Source organism: Desarmillaria tabescens, assembly GCF_030435595.1.
Source record: "Desarmillaria tabescens strain CCBAS 213 chromosome Unknown EV420scaffold_1, whole genome shotgun sequence".
NCBI classification, from domain to species: domain Eukaryota; kingdom Fungi; phylum Basidiomycota; class Agaricomycetes; order Agaricales; family Physalacriaceae; genus Desarmillaria; species Desarmillaria tabescens.
This window is the reverse complement of record NW_026848300.1, coordinates 1,123,843-1,145,376: the sequence shown is the minus strand read 5'-3', so window position 1 is coordinate 1,145,376 and position 21,534 is coordinate 1,123,843. Positions and strand designations below refer to the sequence as shown.

General features: G+C 51.0%; 4 protein-coding genes across 4 annotated transcripts; 1 reads left to right on the top strand and 3 right to left on the bottom strand.

Moving 5' to 3' along the window:
* Positions 1-20: 20 nt before the first annotated feature.
* Positions 21-1,874, bottom strand: EV420DRAFT_1633823 (uncharacterized protein; the record flags this gene model as incomplete). Its single annotated transcript, XM_060476239.1, has 7 exons — positions 21-386; positions 444-857; positions 917-994; positions 1,043-1,195; positions 1,262-1,324; positions 1,371-1,517; positions 1,569-1,874. The coding sequence occupies 7 exons, from the start codon at positions 1,872-1,874 to the stop codon at positions 21-23; spliced, it is 1,527 nt and encodes a 508-aa protein (XP_060339204.1).
* On the top strand, positions 1,736-3,654 carry EV420DRAFT_31109 (26S proteasome regulatory complex ATPase RPT4). Its single transcript, XM_060481654.1, has 8 exons — positions 1,736-1,954; positions 2,007-2,049; positions 2,099-2,218; positions 2,278-2,513; positions 2,564-2,899; positions 2,951-3,300; positions 3,359-3,426; positions 3,481-3,654. Exons 1-8 carry the CDS (start codon positions 1,883-1,885, stop codon positions 3,501-3,503), a joined length of 1,248 nt encoding a protein of 415 aa, XP_060339203.1. The 5' UTR covers positions 1,736-1,882; the 3' UTR covers positions 3,504-3,654.
* Positions 3,655-5,606: 1,952 nt separating this feature from the next.
* EV420DRAFT_1258099 (phosphatidylserine decarboxylase-domain-containing protein) lies at positions 5,607-9,804 on the bottom strand (the record flags this gene model as incomplete). The annotated part of the gene is made up of 15 exons (XM_060466872.1): positions 5,607-5,743; positions 5,794-5,983; positions 6,040-6,346; positions 6,398-6,422; positions 6,474-6,611; positions 6,663-6,693; positions 6,744-6,842; positions 6,888-7,137; positions 7,252-7,842; positions 7,895-8,270; positions 8,330-8,494; positions 8,543-8,990; positions 9,043-9,227; positions 9,275-9,528; positions 9,593-9,804. 15 exons carry the CDS (start codon positions 9,802-9,804, stop codon positions 5,607-5,609), a joined length of 3,408 nt encoding a protein of 1,135 aa, XP_060339202.1.
* A 516-nt stretch (positions 9,805-10,320) lies between these two features.
* On the bottom strand, positions 10,321-11,631 carry EV420DRAFT_1257482 (uncharacterized protein; the record flags this gene model as incomplete). Its single annotated transcript, XM_060466836.1, has 5 exons — positions 10,321-10,846; positions 10,896-10,981; positions 11,034-11,275; positions 11,327-11,450; positions 11,503-11,631. 5 exons carry the CDS (start codon positions 11,629-11,631, stop codon positions 10,321-10,323), a joined length of 1,107 nt encoding a protein of 368 aa, XP_060339201.1.
* Between the last annotated feature and the right edge of the window lie 9,903 nt (positions 11,632-21,534).

The following is a 21,534-nucleotide window of genomic DNA, read 5'->3' as shown; positions in this document are numbered from 1 at the left end:
AATGCCGCGACGTGAATTGATTATGCTTCAACGGAAATTATGCGATCGTCTTCAGATTCGGATTCTGTGAGTTCTGGTAAAGGTCCCTCGAATGCCTTCCGAAAAAGCCCTTCTCTTCTAATATCCTCCACCAATGAATGGTCAAATCCCACGCATTCTAACCGAATGATTTCTAGACCTTCATCTCCACGAACTAGAGCGTCAATGACATCTCTAGTTTTTAGATTCTGAACGTTCTTCGGCATTGTCTTCAGCCGATCCATCTCGTTCTTGACATTGGAGTCATTGATGGATTGCCCGTCCTTTCGCAAGCTGACCCTCGCTTTCACAGAAAGGTACTCATCAGATTTCTGGACTAGAATCTTTTGAGCCCAGTCTTGTTTCACCTAAAAATGGGCGTTAACGATACCGATTAGATAGAAAATCGAAAACGCATGACCAACCTCTTCGGCCTGGTCCATGAACACCTGCCCCGTTACCTTACCACAGAGGACGTCCTTATACTCACCATAGTAAGTCCACAGTGCTTGAGTTCCTTCTTTGACGAAGAGTGCGACGGTCTGACCCACAACATGATGTCGCACCGAAAACAATAATCCATGTGCTCCCGGCTGGGAAGGTAACGCTGGATTATATCTTTTCTGAGGCAAGACAACCATCCGCCCGCTGAGAGATGAAGTTTGACTAGGCTTGAGATATCCCAAGAATGCTCGGGATGCCACACTGTACTTCTCCAGTAAAAGGCGGCGAGTAACGATGCAGCGTGCATGAGGTGGAGGATCAACGGTGAATAACGGTATGCTGGAGATGAGCGAGGTGACGAGTGCTTGGGGCGGAATAAAAGTGGATTTATCTTTCTACATTGCCTGGTGTCAATGCAATGGAACCAGAATTTACAGAAACAATAAGTGTTTACCTTATTCTTGGGTAAAATATGTTTTTCAGCGGTAGGAGAGTGCCTTCTTTTGGTAGATCTACTTGAAGGGATTGAAATCTTAAAGGCTTCAGTTTTGGAATTTTATACCCGCGACATTGTACTTACCGTACGTTTCAGCTTACATCTTTGACCAAACAAGTCACCATTGGATACATCTCTCGAAGAAGTGGAACACCGAGGGGACGCTGGTATCTCCACATATAGCCTGCGACGGATAGACGGTTTCACTTCGACGGGAGAGCTGTGCGCAGAAGGTGGCTAAGATGATATTCATCAGAAAAGATTATTCATGGTTTTATAATGATTTCGACAATGCAGACTGACCTGTGATGGCGGAGGTGTCCTCGGAAGAGAAGACACGGGCACTATCAGAGGCTGCGGTTTAGTCTGGCTTTCATTAGATTATGCCCCAATAAGTTGACAGTCAACAAACCTGCAGAGCTGATGAGATGGCTTTGAATGTCGTGCGTGATGTGATTGCAGGAGAATGCAGCACAATTTCATTGTCCTTGTCTTGCTTAACGAGGACGTTGGAACCGTCCGCGTGGATTGCGGCATTCAAGTCGTTTGGCACGTTTCCCTTCACCAAAAGATGGGCAGGATTTACATGGTATAACAGAAAAAAACTCACTACACCAGCATCTTCATGATACCGCCTCAGTTGCCTCCTAAGGTCTTGGATTTCGCACCGAGCACTTTCTTCCCGTGTCTGCGCCTCTACCAACTCTATTCTCACATCATTATACTTTTCTCTGTACCTATCACGCTCTTCCAAAATATCAGCTAATTCGCGCTGAGATCTTGCATACTTTTGCTCCAGTTTACCTAAATGCCATTTCAGTGCGGAAGTGGTAGAAAAGACAATCGGAGCACCGGCCCGTCGATCCGTGACATCGCGGTCGACCGACGCGTCATCAACTTTCTTGGTAAGTTCCATCGACAACAATGGAGGCACCCTCGACGTCTTCTGGCAGCATGGACCAGCGGCGGAAGGATGCATTGCAGAGCTATCGTGAGGTAGCTGCTTTATCTTGCTCTTGAAGATTCTACTGAAAATTCCTTCGGTCAGAAAATGCGACACCACGAATCGAGTAGCGAGAATCTGAAAACTCGTGAGGCTCAAGTATCTTCGCAGCGTGTATGGTGGCTGATGTATATCAGTCCGTTTTTCGCTCAAGGACTTGGAGAAGGAATACGAGAAGACTGAGGACGACATCAAAGCCGTACAATCTGTAGGGCAAATAATTGGCGAGGTCATGAAGCAATTGGATGATGACCGGTGTAAGCCAAGTCTACATGGGCCCGTTATCTATGCTCACCATCTCTGTGCCATCTTCCAGTCATAGTGAAGGCCTCATCAGGTCCTCGTTACGTCGTTTCGTACCGCCCAGCCTTACCCGCCGCCAAACTCAAAAACGGCACCCGTGTATCTCTTGACATGACAACTCTGACTATAATGCGTATCCTACCCCGTGAAGTCGATCCTCTTGTGTACAAGATGAGTCTGGAGGACCCTGGTGGAGCCTCGTTTGCCGGCATCGGTGGCTTGGGGGAACAGGTCCGTGAATTGCGTGAGGTAAGGAATCTTATTTTGTCGCGCTCTTTTTCTGAGCTCACGCGTCACAGATAATCGAGCTTCCCCTTCTGAATCCCGAACTCTTCCAACGTGTCGGAATCAAACCCCCGAAAGGTGTCCTACTCTATGGTCCTCCCGGGACTGGCAAGACTCTTCTGGCACGTGCCGTCGCAGCTACCCTACAAACGAACTTCCTCAAAGTCGTCTCATCTGCTATAGTAGACAAGTACATCGGTGAGAGTGCCCGAGTTGTACGAGAAATGTTTGGGTATGCACGAGACCACGAGCCTTGCGTTATTTTCATGGACGAGATCGATGCTATCGGTGGAAGACGGTTCTCCGAAGGTACAAGTGCAGACAGGGAGATTCAGAGGACTCTTATGGAAGTGAGTTTCCGTATCACTTGCATGCTATTAATATGTCTGATAAATTAATAGCTGCTAAATCAAATGGATGGCTTCGATTCCTTAGGACAGACGAAGCTCATCATGGCTACGAATCGACCGGATACATTGGATCCTGCCCTCCTTCGTCCAGGTCGTTTAGATAGGAAGATTGAAGTGCCGTTACCCAATGAGCAGGCAAGACTTGAAATTCTCAAAATCCATGCCGCCCCCGTAAACAAGGGCGGTGAGATCGACTACGAGGCTATCGTCAAGGTACGTTCGGGTGCCACACTGAGGTCTGCTATTAATACCAACCTTAACCAGCTGACGGATGGATTCAATGGTGCAGATTTGCGCAATGTTGTTACGGAGGCGGGGATGTTTGCCATAAGGGATGACAGGTAGGCTTTCAGTTTCCTTGTTTCTACAATTTTGATTATAATGCTTACTCTTTCTTAGAGAATTCGTGAATCAAGAGGACTTGACGAAAGCAGCAAGGAAAGTAAGCGACGCGAAGAAGCACGAAAGTTAGTTCTTCCGTTTTCTTTTAGGACATATTTACTAATTTATGGATTTCACAGCCAAATTGGAGTATTCTGCGTAGATTCTTCCTATCGTCTGTCCCATGTTCCTCGCATCCATCAGTACATTATTTTGCGAGTGTGACTACATGTAACGTCGACCTTTTTACCCACTTGATGGCTATACATTATGATTGACGCAAGCCGGGAACATGGTCGACTCCATTCCCTCCATTCTAAGTCCTTCTCAGACACCGTCACAGTGGAAATTACGGTATTCAAGGTCCATCAACGAAGCGAAAGCATAGTGCGCGTGGATGATATTGACCATATCCATCAGAACGAACAGAACGAAGGCACTTATGTGTGTACAGTTGCGGGAAAATGAATCTTGCGACGAACTTGTGCGGGAATATAGCGATGGTAAGTAAATACAATGTCATGGAACCACGTCAAGCGAACTGTGATTCCACTTCGATTTCGATTGGTGAGCTTCACTCCTTTGTCCCTAGCAATCAAACAGGTGGCGGTCCAATGAGATGCAAAACAACGCGGAACTCGCATCGACGCGGCGAAGTTCGCAATTACGGTTATATGCCAAGAACTCCTGGTTTGCGCTCTCAGGGACACGAGGCAAAAAGGCCGTCGAAAGCAGAAAGAATACGCTTCAGACAACTTATCTATTACATCTCAGGGGATAGCTTCGGCCACGATTTGGGGTGACGGACATCCCCGCAGAACGCTGGAGCCATACCGTTGGCAAGATACTTTGAACCATCATACTTCTCAGCCAAGGGACGACTCAATTGAAGAAATGATACCTGTTTTCAACCCCGCACGATGGTGCCACTGTTTTCTGGAAAACTCACCTCCCCCTTTCTCACTCTTAGACGGCGTCAAACGGCCATCTATCTTGTTCCGCTCTTCGAGGAATAGGCTGGTGATGATGATGAGTTGGGATTACTTAGTAAGGTTTAGTAGTGGCGCTGGTAATGAGTGAGATATGGACTTGGGATATCTAAAATTACACCGGAAGAGACGAATTTGTACCGAAGATAGCCACCGCCCACCCCAATAGTCCCATAGAGGAACTTTCTGATGCAGACGTTATTTTCCAGCCGTAGAAGGTATGCGCTGACTACCGGGGGAGCATTAGACCAAAAACGATGCTGTCCCGTACCAAAGCTCGCCGTGAGACATGGTATATTTCCTTGGCGTGTGGCGCTGTATAGTAGCAAGGGAAAAGAGATTTGTGCTAGTATTCCTGCCGTTCAAGGGTTCATTTTATACTCGGATAGTACCTTAACCAAGACCCGAAAGTCAGCTGTATTTATACCCGTGAGCGTCAAACTTGATTGGTGAGATAGAAAAGCGAATATCATCCTGGCCAATATCGTCAACTTGTTGATCGAATCTTAGATAGTTAGCCAGACAGAAAGACGGGGTACAGTGCCAGGGCAGCCATTGTCTGGTTACCCAGACTCGCTGTTTTAGTTGTTCCAATATTCCCGGATTAACCATATGGATATGTGCTATTGCAGCGCAGTCCAAGGCTTCTGGTAATGCATTGAATGGGGACTGTCGAGTAGACTTATAACATCGGCCTTGGAGGCTCACCGTCACACATTGGAGTTTTGTGTCTGTGGGTCGCTTGGGTCGTTGGGTCGGGTTGGCCCTTACGAAGTCACGGCAGTTCGCAAATTTTAATGTAGCCCTGATAACTATGACATGTAATGCATAAACAGATTCACTGTAGGTAGCATTAAACCATCAAAACTGCCGCGACAGCCATCCAAAATTATATCGAGTCACCGCAGTTCCCAGCCATATATTACGGTTTCGATGAGCTCCGTGTACTAAGGAAGCTCGACGTCCCTTCCTTATCATGATGAAGAACTTCCCGGGAAAGATCCTAATGGCTCTTGCAATACTTATAAGGCTGATTTTTCATGAAAGTCGTTGCCGATCAAGTATTCCAGTTGACGATCATGCGTCATGATCGGTGGAGCCATAACACGACGTCATACATATACCTGAAGCCAGCTTTCCTTCACACTTCGCACGCAGAAATTCGAAGTCCCACCACCTGTCTAACATATCTCAGGTCGCAAAATCCATCCGCAAATTTGAATCATCCGGAATAACTACTTATATATACCTCTCAAAATATATTCAGAAGTTCACTTCTATCCCCTCTTGACACCCGTGCCGATACCCATCCCAACACGAACAAGAGTTTCGAGGGCGGCCCGACCGTTGATTAACAGATCTTCGTCCCACTCCACCGCACCCTTTTCAAACAGTATAACAATGGTTGATCCACCTAGGGGGGATAAGAAGTGGTCCAGTGACCGGCTAAAGATAACAGCTTACCAAAAGCAAAATACCCAAACTCTTGGCCTCGCTGAACATAATCACCTTCGTTCACAGTCGTCGCGATAGTCCCAACCATCATAGCACCAACACAAACAGCCATCACGCGGCCGAAGTGAGGACTATCGATAGGAACAATCTTACGCGCATTCTCTCCGTAAACATCCAGAGCCGTTCTGATCGCTTGCGGCTGGTAGAAACACAGTGAGCGCCCGTAACCCATAGGAGATGTCGTTTTTCGCTTACATTGACTGTATAATACTCGCCGGCAATATACTTCATGGGTCCAATCTTACCTTCTACAGGTGAGTGGAATCGGTGATAGTCTTGAGGCGCTAGTCGGAAGATGGCTAAAGCACCACCATTGTATCGCTCTGCTTGATCCTTATACGCGTCGCCTAGCAGTCGGGAAACAGTGAATTCACGACCTTTGATCCACAGGCGAGTCGCTTCGCTGACGGTTTCAAACGCCATCAAACGACAGTCAGCTGCACTGACAAGCCGATAAGGATCTTTGGGCTTCTCGATAGGCCTCGCAGAAGGTTTTAATTTCCTTCAAAAAGTCGTTGTAACTGACTGTATTGTGTAGGACAGAGAAAAATACCTATAGAAGAATTCGTTGAAGGATTCTTGAGAAACGATTAGGCACGCGATCAATCATTAGAGAGAGGCCAACGTACTGAATGAACCCAGGGGATCTAGAATCTCATCCACCTTGAGTCCGTGGAATTCAATGAAGGTAGGAATGTCGCGGGCAGATTCAGGCGCATCATACTTAATTCCTTGTTTGATTGACAAGGATTTTAATAGACGCCGGGCTGTTTGCAGAGACATCAAGGTTAGTTCGAACTGAGTGAAACAACACTTACCTCCGTTGCCTTCCATTCGACCTTTAGCCCCCTGACGTTCGTATGAGCATCACATACTATCAGGATCCGAGCTAAACCCACCTTGTATAACAATCGAATACCTAGCCTTACGTATACCTGCATCTTCTCCTCTTCTAACTGACCCGTCATCCTGTTTTGAACGATAATATTGGCGGAGTTCTGCAACCTTTGAGTAATGCATGGATATGGTGAGGAGATACTTACAGCACCAAGCTTGTAGTCGCCGCTCGAAATCTTGCCGATGATCTTCGTATACCATTTCCGCTGAGCTTGACTGGCAGTAACGAAGTTGCCTACAACAATGCGGTCAACCTTGTTCCAGTCCTGGCTTGCACAGACGGCAAGGTGGGTAATGATGTCAACTTCCGCCTTCGAATTGAGCCTGGGTCGATGGCACAGTGGACAGTTCTTGACATTGATAACACGTTCGAACGATTCATCGGAGCCTGAGGAGCTAGCAGCGGACAATGCAGACCCAGTCTTTGGTTTGCATTTCGTCCCTCTTCTGAACTTGGACCTCTTCTTCGCCGGGACGGCCTCCGATTCGGGGGTGCCGGAGCCGGAAGACTCATCCTCCGGTTCAGAAGATGAATAAGAGCCCTGCCTAGCCATTCCGCCGATAGGGTCGGCGATTTCACCCATAGGCGTCCCCGAAGCAGCATGCGCAAGAGGCTGCTGTGCAGGCTCAGTTGTGTATGGCCCTGAAGCACTTGGTTGTGCCTTCATTTCCGTGCCACTAACCACATCGTTGGTTTCCGGACCCACGGAGATGCTCATTGGTGGCCCAGAAAAGTCAAGATGGTCCAGTGGTAGTTCATTACCTTCCCTGTCCGATATCATGATCATGGGCGTCGCACTAACGCTACTGTCAAGAAGGGCGTCATCGGCGTCTAACCTCTTCTTTTCACTATCAGGTCGACCTAATTCCGCTTCCAAACATTGGATGGCTTCGGCGATGGTTAATTCGTCCGTATGAGAATTTTTGTTGAAACGCGTCCAAAACGAGTTGACGGTCAAGCGGGTGAGGGTCGAACCAAGAGAATCGAGCATGGAAGTTATCTCAATGTGAGATAGCGTTTCTGTATCATCAGTGTCGTATTGCTTAAGGAACTGTCGCCAGAAACGTTGACGAAGAGCGGCATATGGCTGATACATAGCGCTATCGTCCAAAACCCCTTAGTCATGAACGTAAGACAAAGGGGATCACATACCGAACAGAGATAACTGGGGCATGCTTAGACTCCCAGGGCATATCTTTGCCGGTTGTCAAAGGCAGCTTGAAGTCCGACATTGCTTGATCTTCATCAGTGAAAGGGTACAGCCCAGTCTCTTCGTCGGCCTGAGGTGCGTTATCCAACAATTCCTTGAGGTCAAAACTGGCGTCTCCGATGTGATCATTCGACGAAAGTTTGTCCCAATCTAAGATGGTGAGCTGGACTTTAAAAGCCGTCTCATATCGCCGGACATGGAAGAGCAGCTTCTCGTCCCAAACAGGGCTGAGCGAATGACGAATAACACGAGTCCGGAAAACTTTCTTGCCAAATGAAATGACGACAAAGGGATCCATATCCCATCCTGTACGTGTCACTGTGAAAGTGGAATCACATCGGATCAGTGCTTTCCGATGCATACGTGGTTCTACTTACTGTTTTTCAATTTTGGCAGATCTTCGGCTGACTTGATCTCCAACATAACGATTCCGACGATATCATTTGGCCCGCTGAAGCTATACGGTTGCTTCTTCCGTTTCATACGTCCACCAGCACCTTCGTTACCGCTGCCACTGCTTGTGCCCGGTGTGCTGCTAGAACCTGTGCCCCAGTGTTTCTTGAAGCGCTTCTTCTTCTCTTTTTCCAAACCTGAACCTGGTGTACCTGGGGGCGTCCCTGTATCAGAAGTCTCACTGGTAGGGTTTGAAGTCGACGTCGACCGTCGTGAAAACTTCATTCTCATAAAGCTGGGAGAAGGTGTCCCAATTTTTGGTGAAGGAAGCCTCTTGTTTGGGGGAGACGCGACTGGTGTAGCTGGTGTCAAATTGAGCTGAGGAGGGGAAGCACGAAATTCAGCTTCCTGTGATGCAGGGGTATTGGTAGGGGTAAGAGGCGAAGTGAGACCAGTGGAGAAGCTAGTCGCTGGGGTTGAGGACGCGGTGTTGACTGTGGGGGTTAGGACGGTATCGTTGTCGTCTAGAGCATCGGCAAACTCCTCATCGTCAGAAGAGTCAGAGTCAGAATCCGATGAGATACCGCCGTCATCTTCGTAGTCAGCCACTCCGGCGTGAGAGCGCACAGTGCCAACACCTTCCGTCTGCAGAGTTATATAAATGAAGTACATACTTCGGCGAGCTTCCGAGACTTACTGGTGGTGCAGATACCAAAGAAGGCCGAGATCGTCTGATGAGTTCTGAGAAGATCTCATCGAACTCAAGAAGATTCTGTGTCTTGGGCGGCGAGACGAAGCCCAGTTTAACTTGCACAGACCCGGCGGCTTTTATTCCATCTCTTGTCGAAACAAGGTTTAATGAGAATGGCTGAGTGTTTGTGGCTTTGGGACGCGTTTCTGATAAGAAAACAATTGACGTACAGTGTTACCTGGCTCATCAAAGCCATACGGCCTGTCATCTGTGAACCAATCCTCCAGGGGCAAAGCGACCTCGCCCATGTAGTCCTTCTTCATCAGCATATCCTTATCCCAGGCGACCATCTCTAAGACACCCAGCCTGTCGGCCAGGGAGAGATAGATGGGAAAGTCAAATGTCGCATCCTTGGGCGCATAGATTGGCTGAAGTGTCTTCTTCGCCACGGGAGTCTGGAATCGCGAATTCAACATAGACACAACGATGAATCTACCGGCGCATGTTATGAGTTCCTATCGCACAGCAACCGAAATGAAGGTATGTATATACGTACGGATCGCTTGCTCCGTTTCTATCCTTGGCCAACATGCCCTTGCAACCGAGAATCTGCAGCCTCAGGATCACTATGGGGTCCTCTCCTGTGATAGGCGAAAGCGTATTTCGCCCGCTCCCGCGGCCGCCACCGACGAGAGTACCAGCACCGCGCACAGGGAAGCGTGCAGCGCTCTTGAGCGCGCGCCTGAACTTCATTGCCTTGGGAGCCATTTCGTGTCGTGCGATAGCGAGTGTTGGAAAGAGAGTGAGAATTGGACTGCAGTAGAGTTACGTGAGACGCGCCCAACTGCAGAATCGTTACAGTTAAATGTACGATGCTAGACAAAGACGTACTCGGCCGCAAGACAAAGGACGACAAAGGAGTACTTTCAGTGGCAGTGATTGGTAGGAAGGCTCGAGAAGCACTGGAACAATATGGGCGGCTCCGCACAGCGCAGGGTATTCGATCACGTCACCCCACATGTGTCTCATCGGCCGGCACCACAGCAAATTACGTTCGTAAATCCAGCCCGTGCCGAGGAGGATTATCCAGGTTACAACTGCCAACTATGCCAAGTAGAAAAATCTGATTAACACTGTCCTACGCGACGAGAAACGCTAGTGGTCCATGTGTAGAATACGGCCAAGTAAACAAAGTGAATCGATGACAGATAAACGAGTGACTATGGTCTGAAAGTCATGAGGCAACAAATGTCTTTGTCATAAGAAAGGGCGAGCGTGCAAAACTCATGAAAGGTAGAGAGCAGACAGAATAATGGACAACAGTGCAATGCCTGAAATTGTTACCTGAGTAGCACCATTGCCAGTCGACGCTGCTCCAGCACCTGACGCGGTGCCGGTAGCTGTACCGCTGCCGCCAGATCCACCGGTCGAAGCTCCTCTCGATGTCGAGCCCGAGGTACTAGCAGAATTCGATGCGCTACTGGTTATAGTTGGTCCGTCGGTGTATAAGGCTGTGCTTGCGAAGGAGACACAGTTGCTGGATGCGGGTATCCTTGCGGTGTAGGGAATGGAGGTGATGGCGCCAAGGGATTCGGCAGGCTGAGTATAGGTCATGACAACACCACCCGAGGTATAGACACCAGGAGGATCCTGGTTGTCACCCTGGCAAGCCTCGAAGACGCCTTCTTGAGCGTTGTTAGGCGCATTGTATGCACAGCCGATACGGTCGTAGATGTGTTGACAAAGGTCAGCTGGGTTGGGTCCAGAAGGATCGCAGACCTTGAAACAAAACGCGTTGCCACCCATGAAGCTAGTAACGTTTCAGTAAGAAAATCACAGCAGCTTCAGGAAATGCGCACTTGTGCCATTCAATAGCTTGGGTGTATGTGTTGTTATCAGCGCTCCAGCCCGTAGAGTACACCAGACCACCCATAGGGTTTCCACGCTGAAAATAATTATTAGCATCAAGAGATTTTGTGAAGAATGAAGGGACCTACAAGATCAGCACCATGAGGATCAAGTTCACCTCCGAAATCGCCATCTTGAAGGTTGATTTTTGTCTGGTCAATGAAACCGACAACCTGAAGATATCCAGGAGTCTTCATGAACTGAACGCCCTTCAAAGTACCCTCCGGCATCAAACGTGTCCCACGGCCCTTTTTGGTACACCACGCCACTTCCTCGCCTTCAGTGTCGGCGATAGTGCTGTTGGGCTGGGAGGGAGCCCACAGGCAGAAGTCTTCATATGACGCTTTAACAAAGGAAAAAGGAAAGAGGGAAGAGATATTACCATCAAGAGCGTTCAAAAAAGAAGTTTGGCAAAGCGAGTTTTGGTTTTCCGTGGTCGAGTTGCACAAATTGTAGCCAAACTGCGTTCCTCGAATCAGGCCTTCGTCGGTATCAACTTTATAGGGCTATGATTTGCACTCAAAATCAAAAAGGCAGGCCATCAAATGCGCAGCGTACTATTTCAGAAGGGTAAGCGTAATGCTTCGATGCCAGGGGCGTTGCTGGAAAAGTCCCAGTAGCAGCTTGGGCCTGAACGGAAGAGGCCGAAAGCGCAGCGACTGCGAAAGAAAGAACGACGGCGGCCATGCCAAAAAGAAAATTGCCTCGAAGGGAAAAAGTAAATGCGAGTGAGAAATATAGGACCCGAAGGGGCGGGCGTTACTGCGTATGTCGTTGCGCAGTCGAGTTGAAATACTGACATCAAGCGGACTTTGAATTCCACGTGCTGCGCACAGACCACCTCGACTGTCAGGCGCGTGATCAACTTGAAACATTTGATAATCATCCAAGATGGCGCGCCATTTATTATTTAACGCGTCTCAGATTTCCTTGACCTCGTACCACTATCATCTCTTCAGCTGTCTTAACATTGCGTCAGTTATGCCGAAAGCTATCAAAGGTATTATTTTATGTCTTTCTTGACCAACGGATTATTCACATTCCCTTAGATTCCTCCGCCAAAGCCGCCTCCAAGGCCTCCAAGACTAAAAATGGTGTGTATATGCGCCTTTCACATCTCTTCAGAGCCGCCAAGCTGATTTAAGGGTGTATTGATCTGGATAGAATTTCGTCAAGCGAATTGTAGTAATGAATGAGGATAATGGCACAATCATTGAAAAAATTCAGAATGAGAGACATCCCACAGCGCGTCGAAGTCGCATCGCTACCTGTATCTGCAAGAGGTAACCGCGCTTTCAGCGCATTCCCGTTTTGGATGCTATATCTATTTAGGAAGGTGCGTGGTCAGCAAAAATGAACCCGCCAAACCGACGCTACACCAACGCCAAGGTAGTCAAGGAAGGAAAGTAGCCACGCGAACCTACCAAATACCAACAGTTCGTGTCGGTCCAAATGAAGCTTTGGAAAGCACAGAATCCTGATAGATCCGCCGCGGAGGCGATGAAGGAGGTTCGTTCTTAAGTATCTTCGCGTCCAAACCCGGTTATATGTGCATACATCTAGGTTGCTGTGCTGTGGAGAGAGTCCCTGAGAATCCCAACCGAGGCAAGGCACCAAGGCCGAAGAAGAAAAAGGCTGCTAACCCTGGTTCGTCATCTGAGCCTTCGTCGACGTCGCAACCTCGTTCATCAGACAAGGAGGGCGCCCCCAGTAGCGACTTTTGATATTCGTCTACATGACGCTCTTTGCTTCTGGACCCTACTGCACGCTGTGTTTCTTGCTCCGTAAACTCACGACATTGCCTTTGTGCTGGATTCTGGTCTGCTGCGTTGGACTTTTTAGCTCTTTCTTATCGTTGTCTGCTTCATGCTTTGGTTGGAAGTCTCACGAACATTGTCTGTGTTTGTGTGGTCAATTATCCTATTACTCATGTCCGAAGCTGAACTTCAATGAAGTAGTATTCGTCGTTATTCCATATTTCTCGGGCTGAGCGTTGGCGTTGAGCCTGTAAGGGTCTCTTCTTTCGGATTCCGTCTCTAGCGGCCGATGGTGCAATATTTCTCGGTATCAATATATTGCTAGGTCGGACGTTTTATACCTTCCACTATATTGACACCTTTATGATCGTGTAATAGGAATATATAACTCTGATATCCACAGTTCCAGAAGGAAGCGCATTCGTTACAAATGATCCTTGAAATGTGGCTAGACATGCTAGCGTCGAAGAGTAGAAGGTGTAAATGTCAAAAATTGGTATCAATCTCTCAGTCGTAATGCTCCAAATTTGTCGGGTTTAAAGAAATTTGTTTACACAAGTCTAATTGGTACGGGTTTCTCGTCACTCGGGTCTCCCTCTGCTTCTCACGCTTTTCTACAGGCGTCGGCCGCTCCTCAGCGCGTAATTCCCATATCTATGATGTGCGGTTTCAGCCTCCCCACGGGAGCCTCCCCCCGGGAGTCTCAGCCGTCTCACCAGTGAGTGCGAGCCACAGTACTACTGAGGTACAGCGGAAGCTAACGGGCATCTAGCTTCCTCGCCGTGTCTCATTCCAATGGACTATATCTACCTGGCAGAATCGGCGAGAATCCTTATCGCTCTCGTTGACCTGCCAGGTACGTTTTCTCTTTCTTTCGTAGTGAACCTTAGCTTACCATACGCTCTCGTTGACCTGACAGAGCTTTCCGTGTGTTCTCGCACTACTGAATAAACCCTGTCTATTCCATCGTCTACTAAAGACTCACCTCTAAGACTCCCTAAACGTACTATCTGGCTATGTCCTCTGGTTCTAATGGATCTTCGCAGGCCTCTAATAACACGCCTGCCTCTGGAGGCTCGACTCAGCAGTCAGCCACTACTGGAGGAACCAGACGTGCCCCCAGTCGTGAAGGATGGTAACTTGGTGTTACGGTTATTCTTTTCTTTTCCTTTTCTTTTTCTTTTCCTTACGTATTCACGCTTACTCTATGCTGCGATTTCGATCGGACGTTGCTGCGGCACTATCTTTAGCCTACGTAACGTGTATTTAAGTAGAGCCTCAGCTGGTCTAAACCCCAGCTTCGGCTAAGGTTTATTCTACCTAACTTGAACTCCGTCCTTCGTGACTATCTGTCCCATCGACTTCAGTCGCCTTTGGCTTGTTGAGCGTGGTCTACCGAAGTGCGAGTAGCCACCTTAGCACGATCTAAGTCGATCAGAGTTAGTGGCTTACATTTAGCCGAAGCTCGTTCTACGTTGCTCAGCGTCACTTCCGAGAAAGAGCGCTGCCCAACTTCTTTCCGAGAAAATACCCCGCTTGACCAGAGAGGTCATCGCTTACGCTCGTGTGGACAACCCGGTGCTTGTCAACGTACAGCGAGTGGACCAACGGAAAAGCACTCACCGTCACCATTCATCCGATACACTACATCGTTGCACTAGCCTTGTGGCTAATACCCCCTCGGCTACTCCTCCTGTTGCTAGTAACCCGGTTGATTGTTGAATCCATCTTCTACGACGACCTACTCCTCGCAGTCTTTCTGACTGTATACTTAACCTTTCTCCTAATCGCGCTCGGAATACCGGCAGTGTTGCTAGCAAGCTTGCTGGCCGCCCTGTACTCGCTATATCCCCGCCTCGTTTAGGAACCACGTATCCCAACACGAAACCTTTCGTACTCGCCCTCCAGCTTGCATCGCTATTGACAATCATCTTGTTGATAGTAACAAGCTCCCCTGATTCCAACGAGTGTGAGATCCTGTTAATGAACGGCTCAAACTACGAGACCGACCTTAGCCTGATCATCGCGCTCCTCATCGTTCTCACCATCCTTGCGGTATACCAGCTTGCATGGTCAATCGTCGACCTACGTCAAGGATAGACATCTATACTGATGCCCTGGTCCGACGCCATTCCTGCAATCTTCGTAATTTTTATCGCCTTTTTCTTGTCCATTTCTTTGTATTACACACTTCGCTGCTGCCGACAACAGAGAAGGGTTCGACCTCAGCTTCCCTTCCACTACGTGCCCAGCGTACCCGCATACCCCCCGCAGGTGATAGATATCCCCGCGGCTTCACAGCAAACACTACCCGTCCCAGAAACTCCACGGCTAGAGCTACACTCTCTCTATGGAGAGTCCCTCTACGGATCGTCGCGACCCAGCTCGCGATCCTCAGAGTCGAGCACCGACTCCTACAGAAGCGCTACCGACGAGTCAACCGACTCCGTCGACATCACCGATACCCGGCGCGTACTCCACGACAGAGGAGACTCGCCCCTACCAGGCCTCTTCGACCAGTCTCCAGTCCAAGGCGAGTCTGGCGACGACAGAAGCCGAGGACAAGGCACCAGGCATCTGGTCACGGGCGAAGAAAGCCCTGACACCGAGTTCGAAGGGGATGAGCTCACCGAGTGGGAAAGAACCCGCCTCGACGACCTCCTCGACGACCTCTACCCGAATACGGAGGAGGATGCAACCTATACCGGAGACAACTGGTCCGGAAGGTCATCCACAAAGTGGGTTGAAGCCCAGTGGGGAGATTCCGACCTCGGAGCCGAGCGCAGAAGATTTATTCAGAGGCAGAAAGATGACTTCGACAGCGATTCCGGAGAGCTTGGCCTCGGAGCCTCCGCGGCTTCCACCAGTACAGCTCACCCACAGTCTCTTCCAAGGGCCTGGCCAACCAATAGAGGACCCCCTGTCGCCTGGTACCCCGACACCAGTTGGGTCTACGCCGACGACGGGGAAGAGGCTCCTGTGGCCAGAATCGAGACCGGAAGAGAGCCCGACCCGATCCCTGAAGGGTCCGAGGCACCAACGCTCCCTACCCCCGTCCCCTCGATCGAGCCGACGAGTGGGGAGCTTTGGAGCGAGTTCCCAGATCTCGACGCCGAGGAACTTGGGATAGTTACCGCCGCCGAGCGCCTCGCCGGAGTCTCCGACTGGGAACCGTCAGTCGCGTCGAGAGCCTTCGCCGACCCAGTCCCTCTCTCACAGCGTCCGTGGCCGCTCCTCTATCACACGTACGTCGAGTCCCTCCGACTCCGAGGAGATGCCCGGGAGTCCCCAGAGGTCCAGGCCAGAATGGACCGAGGACGAGCGCACGATGCACGCATCCGACGCGCCGAGGAGGACGCCCTCTATGGGCCCAATGGCTTCTGGGATTTACCCGTCGAGCCCGACGCCACTCCCGCCGAAATCGACAACCGAATACGAGCCGCTGCCGTTCGCTATACCGGATACGCCAGGAGGGCAGGCGCCGACCTCGAGGCTAGAGCCCGAGCATGGAGAGTCTATCAAGAGGAGATCACCAACGAGGACTCAGACATCGGAAGGTGGAGGCGGAACAAGGAGCTTGACCGCATCGCCCGAGAGAGGAAGGAAGCAGAGGATGCCGCCTCGACCCCCAAACCAGGCTCTAGAGCCGACGGTAATGGCGGCGGTGAGGCAGGTCCTTCTTCAGGGCCCAGTGCCTAGACCAGGCGTATTCGAACTATTACCATGGCACGGACTATATGAAATCATGATGGAAGACATGGAGAAAGACCCGCAGTGGCTCTTCTCCGAAGCAGGGCAGGATTACCGTCACGCCAAGGGCATGGGTGACGTGTACCTAATGAAAAATATCCTCGAAGTAGAAACCTGGCACCGGGCGGCTGTCGTCTGGAACCTGGTAAACCCCACTGCCCCGCAGCGAGGGTGTGAGCCCTATAGGCGGCCACAACCAATGCCTCACCCGACGGACCCATCGGACTTCTTTCCCGAGGGGTTCTTCGGTGGAGCAGGCGAAGACGATGACGACATGGACGATCCAGGTGCCGGACCATCTCGCACCGACAAGGGGAAAGGGTCCACGGTACCCCCGCTCCCCCCAAAACAACCGTCGTACCCGGATCCCGCGGGGTACCCTCCCCCGGGAGAGAATCGAAACCTGCGGTCGGTATCGCGACCACCTAAGCCGCCGGTACCGCCGCATGTACCGTCCCCTCCGGATCCCATTCCTCCCTGGCAACTCGCGCCGGGGGCCGTCAATAATCCGTGGAATGATGTCAAGCCCAAACTAGTAACTCAGCCCGAGTACTTTACCGGGGTTTCCTCGGACATTACCCGATTCCTACACCACTGCGAAGTTTACTTCGCGGTGTTCCCCATGTACTATACCATGAACGATCAGGGACATAATCCCTATCGTATCACGTTCGCGCAAGGGTACCTGCGAGGGGACGCGCAGCAGTGGTGGGTAGATCAGTACTACCGATATCGGGACCCGCAAGGTCACTGGAGATTCCCCACGTGGACGGAATTCTCCGAGGACCTCCGACGCGAGTTCCGTGAGGTGGCGGAACTTACCATCTGGAAATCCGAATGGAAGAAGATCCGACAAGCGGATTTCAAGTCCGCAGTCGAATTTTTCGCGAAGTTCGAACGACTAGCCCACAAGTGCGAGGAGTTCGGAGACGAGAAGCAAATGTTCGAAGCGGTGGAAGCGGCAATCAGGCCGACGGTACGCAACACGGTTATGCATGGGGACAACGAGCGCCCCACAACCTATGCCCAGTGGAAGGCGCGAGTGTTGCGTATCGACGCAAATTATCGATACGGAGTAGCCCAAGGACTGGGCAGTAAGTCCTCCTCGAACCAAGGCGGTTCGGGTCGAGGCAATCAATCGAAGGGAAGCAGTTCCGGTGGCGATAAGAAGGACGCCACGGGAACAACGTATGGTGGAGCAGGGCAGCCAATGGAGATCGACAAGCTGCGGTCCGACAAGCGCTGCTTCAAGTGTGGGAACACTGGGTGGACCCCGAAGCACAAGTGCCCTGACGACAAGTCTAAGTGGCTCCCCGTCAAACTCCCACCACGCAAAAAACCCAACGTCGCCCGCCTCTGCCAGCTCCTTGAAGAAGCCGTAAAGGAAGAGAACGGGAAAGAGACGAAGATCGAGGAGGTCAAGGACGACGACAAGTCGTCAAAAGACAAGCCGGCGTCGAAATAAGCGATTCGACGGCGTCGGCAACGGACTTAGTTTCTATTGGTGCGCGCTCATGTAATTCTAGTCGGACTTATACTACGTATGTAGGTACCCCGTATGAACAATATATCAACCATTTCGCTGCGTTATCCATCGAAGAAACTAAGGAAACCGAATCGCAAACCGCCAATGGCGCAGGAGGGGATTACCGCCGCTCGTCGCGGTCTGCGACAAGCATTGAACCCCTAGGGGCCGTCCAAGCTCAGGAACCCCCGGCCGACCGCACAGGGAAAGCCCCTCGAGGGCGGAGCCCCCTAGGTCGTGTCTCGACTGCACCCTTGACGAAGGGAGGTCAGCCCGGAGTGGGAGAAAGGTCGTCAGCCCAGCCCGCTGGGCCTGCGTCTTCGTATGTGGAGGCGTCTGTTCCAGTGGGAAGCGTCGGAAAAGCAGCTGAGGCCGTGAACTCGAGGGACCACCTGCCCCTAGTAGCCAAGGGACACCCGACGGCCAACAGTGCAGACCCCTCGGGGGAGCCAATATGTGTGCCCCCGCGAAGGGCAACCCGAAGTACCGCCGGGTCTAGGAAGAGCAGTAAGTCTAGGACAACCGTGGAGGTTACAACGCCGAGCACAAGTGCCCGAGGCCAGGGCCGAAGAAAGGGCAGCGCGCCCTCCTCCACCACCTCGAATTTCAAAGGCGCCCAAGTGCCGCCTCTGGACCTTTCTCGTCCAGGTGACCAAATGCCACTTCGAGGGAAGAACCCACCGGTCCGACTGGAGGAAGTAGAAGACGAAGAAGCCCACCTTCGATCCGACATACCCGTGGTAACCCCCAGGCGATCAATGTCGCCTGCCGTATCTCTCACCGCAAACGCGAACGACAAGAAGGTGTTCGCGGAAATGTACTACGAACCCCACGGGATCCTGTGGACCCGCCGAGCGATACGCATTGCCCGCGGGGATGCGGCAGCCAGAGCAGTTCTCAATGGATGGGTTCATCCTCGTCGCCGAGGAGAGGTCACCGACCAGCTGTGTCATCAGTTGGAGGAACAGACGGAGACCGCCGCTCAGGCCAGAGAGAAGTGGCAGTGGATGGAAGACCTGCAGAAGCCGCCCATGTACATAAGAGGAAGGAAGGGGCGTAACGTGTCAATAAAAGTACAGTTGGAGACCCTGGACACGAGAGAAACCCACGCCGTAAGCGCCCTAGTGGATAGCGGCGCTACTGGAAGCTCGATAGATCGAGCGTGGGCCCAGACTCATGACCTCAACCTGAAAAAGGCGGCCCGACCCGTCCCGGTCTACAATGCCGACGGCACCCGCAACAAGGGAGGGGATATCACCGAATATGCCGAAGTACGGCTACGTATAGGGGACCACGTGGAGCGGATCGAACTAGCCGTAGTCGATCTAGGCTCCACCCCTCTGTTCCTAGGGCATGACTGGTTACAACGTCATAACCCCCTGATTGACTGGGACACCGGAGCGGTGACCCTGGCCCGATGCACATGCAGAAAAATTCCATTTTCCCTCCCCGATACCGATCCCTCGGCACGATGGGACGAGTATGAAGAAGGGGACACCATCTTAGTAATAGACTTTGAAGAGGCTTTCCACGTACGCGCTATGGGAACCAAAGCCAACGAACTCGCGGCCCAGGCCAACGCTAAAAAGACGGCTAAGTCGTTCGAAGAAATAGTGCCGGAAGAATATCGAGAGTTCAAAGATATCTTCGACAAAGAAAACTTTGACGAATTACCCCCGCGGAAGCCGTGGGATCACGCCATCGAGCTTATCCCCAACGCAAACGCCAATCTAGACTGTAAAGTCTACCCTCTTAACCCAGCCGAGCAGGAAGAACTAGATAAGTTTCTCGATGAGAACTTGTCTACGGGACGCATTCAAGCCTCCAAATCGCCTATGGCCTCTCCATTCTTCTTCGTCAAAAAGAAGGACGGGAGGTTACGCCCTGTTCAGGACTATCGCAAGCTCAACGAGATGACCATCAAGAACCGTTATCCGTTACCCCTTATCGGGGAGCTGATGGACCGACTGAAGGAGGCCAAATATTTCACTAAGTTGGACGTACGGTGGGGATATAACAATGTGCGGATTAAGAAGGGAGACGAATGGAAAGCGGCGTTTCGGACCAATCGGGGCCTCTACGAACCCCTGGTCATGTTCTTCGGGCTTACCAACTCACCAGCAACTTTCCAATGGATGATGAATGACATATTCAAAGACTTGATAGCCGCGGGGGAAGTGTCCGTATACTTAGACGACATCTTGATTGCATCCAGGACCAAGGGGGAACACAAGAAGATCGTACGAAAGGTTCTCCAAATTCTCCGCGAAAACAAGTTGTTCCTCAAAGCGGAAAAGTGCGAGTTTGAAGTAGAAGAAACCGAGTATCTAGGGGTGATCATCAGCGAGGGGAAAATCCGCATGGATCCCGTCAAAATTGCGGGCCTCTTGGACTGGCCAGTCCCACGAAGGAAGCAGGAGCTGCAATCCTTCCTCGGGTTCTGCAACTTTTACCGACGCTTCATTCGTGACTATAGCAAACATGTCCGACCCTTGACAATGCTTACGGGAAAGCAGGAATGGAAGTGGGAGAAGGCTCAACAGGGAGCGTTTGAGAAGCTCAAGGAGCTATTCCGCGAAGACGTAGTACTTGCCATCCCGCTGGACCAAGGACGATTCCGAGTCGAAGCAGACTCGAGTGAAGGAGCCGTAGGGGCGGTACTTTCTCAGTGGCAAGATGAGAAATGGAGGCCTATAGCTTTTCTCTCCAAGGCCTTATCCGTAACAGAACGCAACTACGAAATTTACGACAAGGAACTCCTCGCCATTATGATCGCCCTAGAGGAGTGGCGTCAATACCTGATGGGCGCCAGGGAAGATTTCGAAATATGGACGGACCATTCCAATCTTCAGTATTTCCGCAAACCTCAGAAGCTCAACCGGCGGCAAGCCCGGTGGGTAACTGAGCTCGCGGAGTATCAGTTCTCTCTACATCACAAACCTGGAGCCCAGAATCGTAAGGCCGACCTTCTGTCCCGGAGGGCGGACCACAACCAGGGGAAAGAAGACAACAAAGACGTCGTTGTCCTTAAAGCCGAACACTTTAGGGCCTTGGTGATGCCCACTACGGAAGATTTAAATGAACGGATCAAAGTCGCTACTCACGATCCTCGTCGTTGGGACCGGGGAATTTCAGACTCCCTCAACCATGAGAAAGGCGTCTCCCGAGATCAAGACATGCTGTGGTACGACGGGCGGATCTACATTCCAGTAGACCGAGAACTTCGAGGGCAAATCATCGCCCTAAAGCACGACCATGCCACCGCCGGACATCCGGGTATTGAGAAAACCAAGGAACTCGTACTCAGGGATTACTGGTGGCCACGGATTCGACGGGATGTAGAAGCTTACGTGAAAGGTTGCGACGTTTGCCAACGCACGAAGGCGGACCGTCGCCCCAAAAAGGCGCCCCTCCACCCTAACGAGGTCCCTGTGCGCCCTTGGACTCACATTTCGGTAGACATGATCACGAAACTGCCGGATTCAAAAGGTTTCGACTCCATCCTAGTCATCGTCGATCGATTCTCAAAGACCATCATTCCTATTGCTTGTACTGAAG

Excerpts from the sequence above, each read along its gene's own strand:
- EV420DRAFT_31109 (XM_060481654.1), top strand. The coding sequence starts at position 1,883 with ATGGAGGCACCCTCGACGTCTTCTGGCAGCATGGACCAGCGGCGGAAG. Across the intron at positions 2,514-2,563 it reads AGGTCCGTGAATTGCGTGAG|ATAATCGAGCTTCCCCTTCT; the intron begins GTAAGGAATCTT and ends CACGCGTCACAG. Across the intron at positions 3,427-3,480 it reads CGACGCGAAGAAGCACGAAA|CCAAATTGGAGTATTCTGCG; the intron begins GTTAGTTCTTCC and ends TGGATTTCACAG.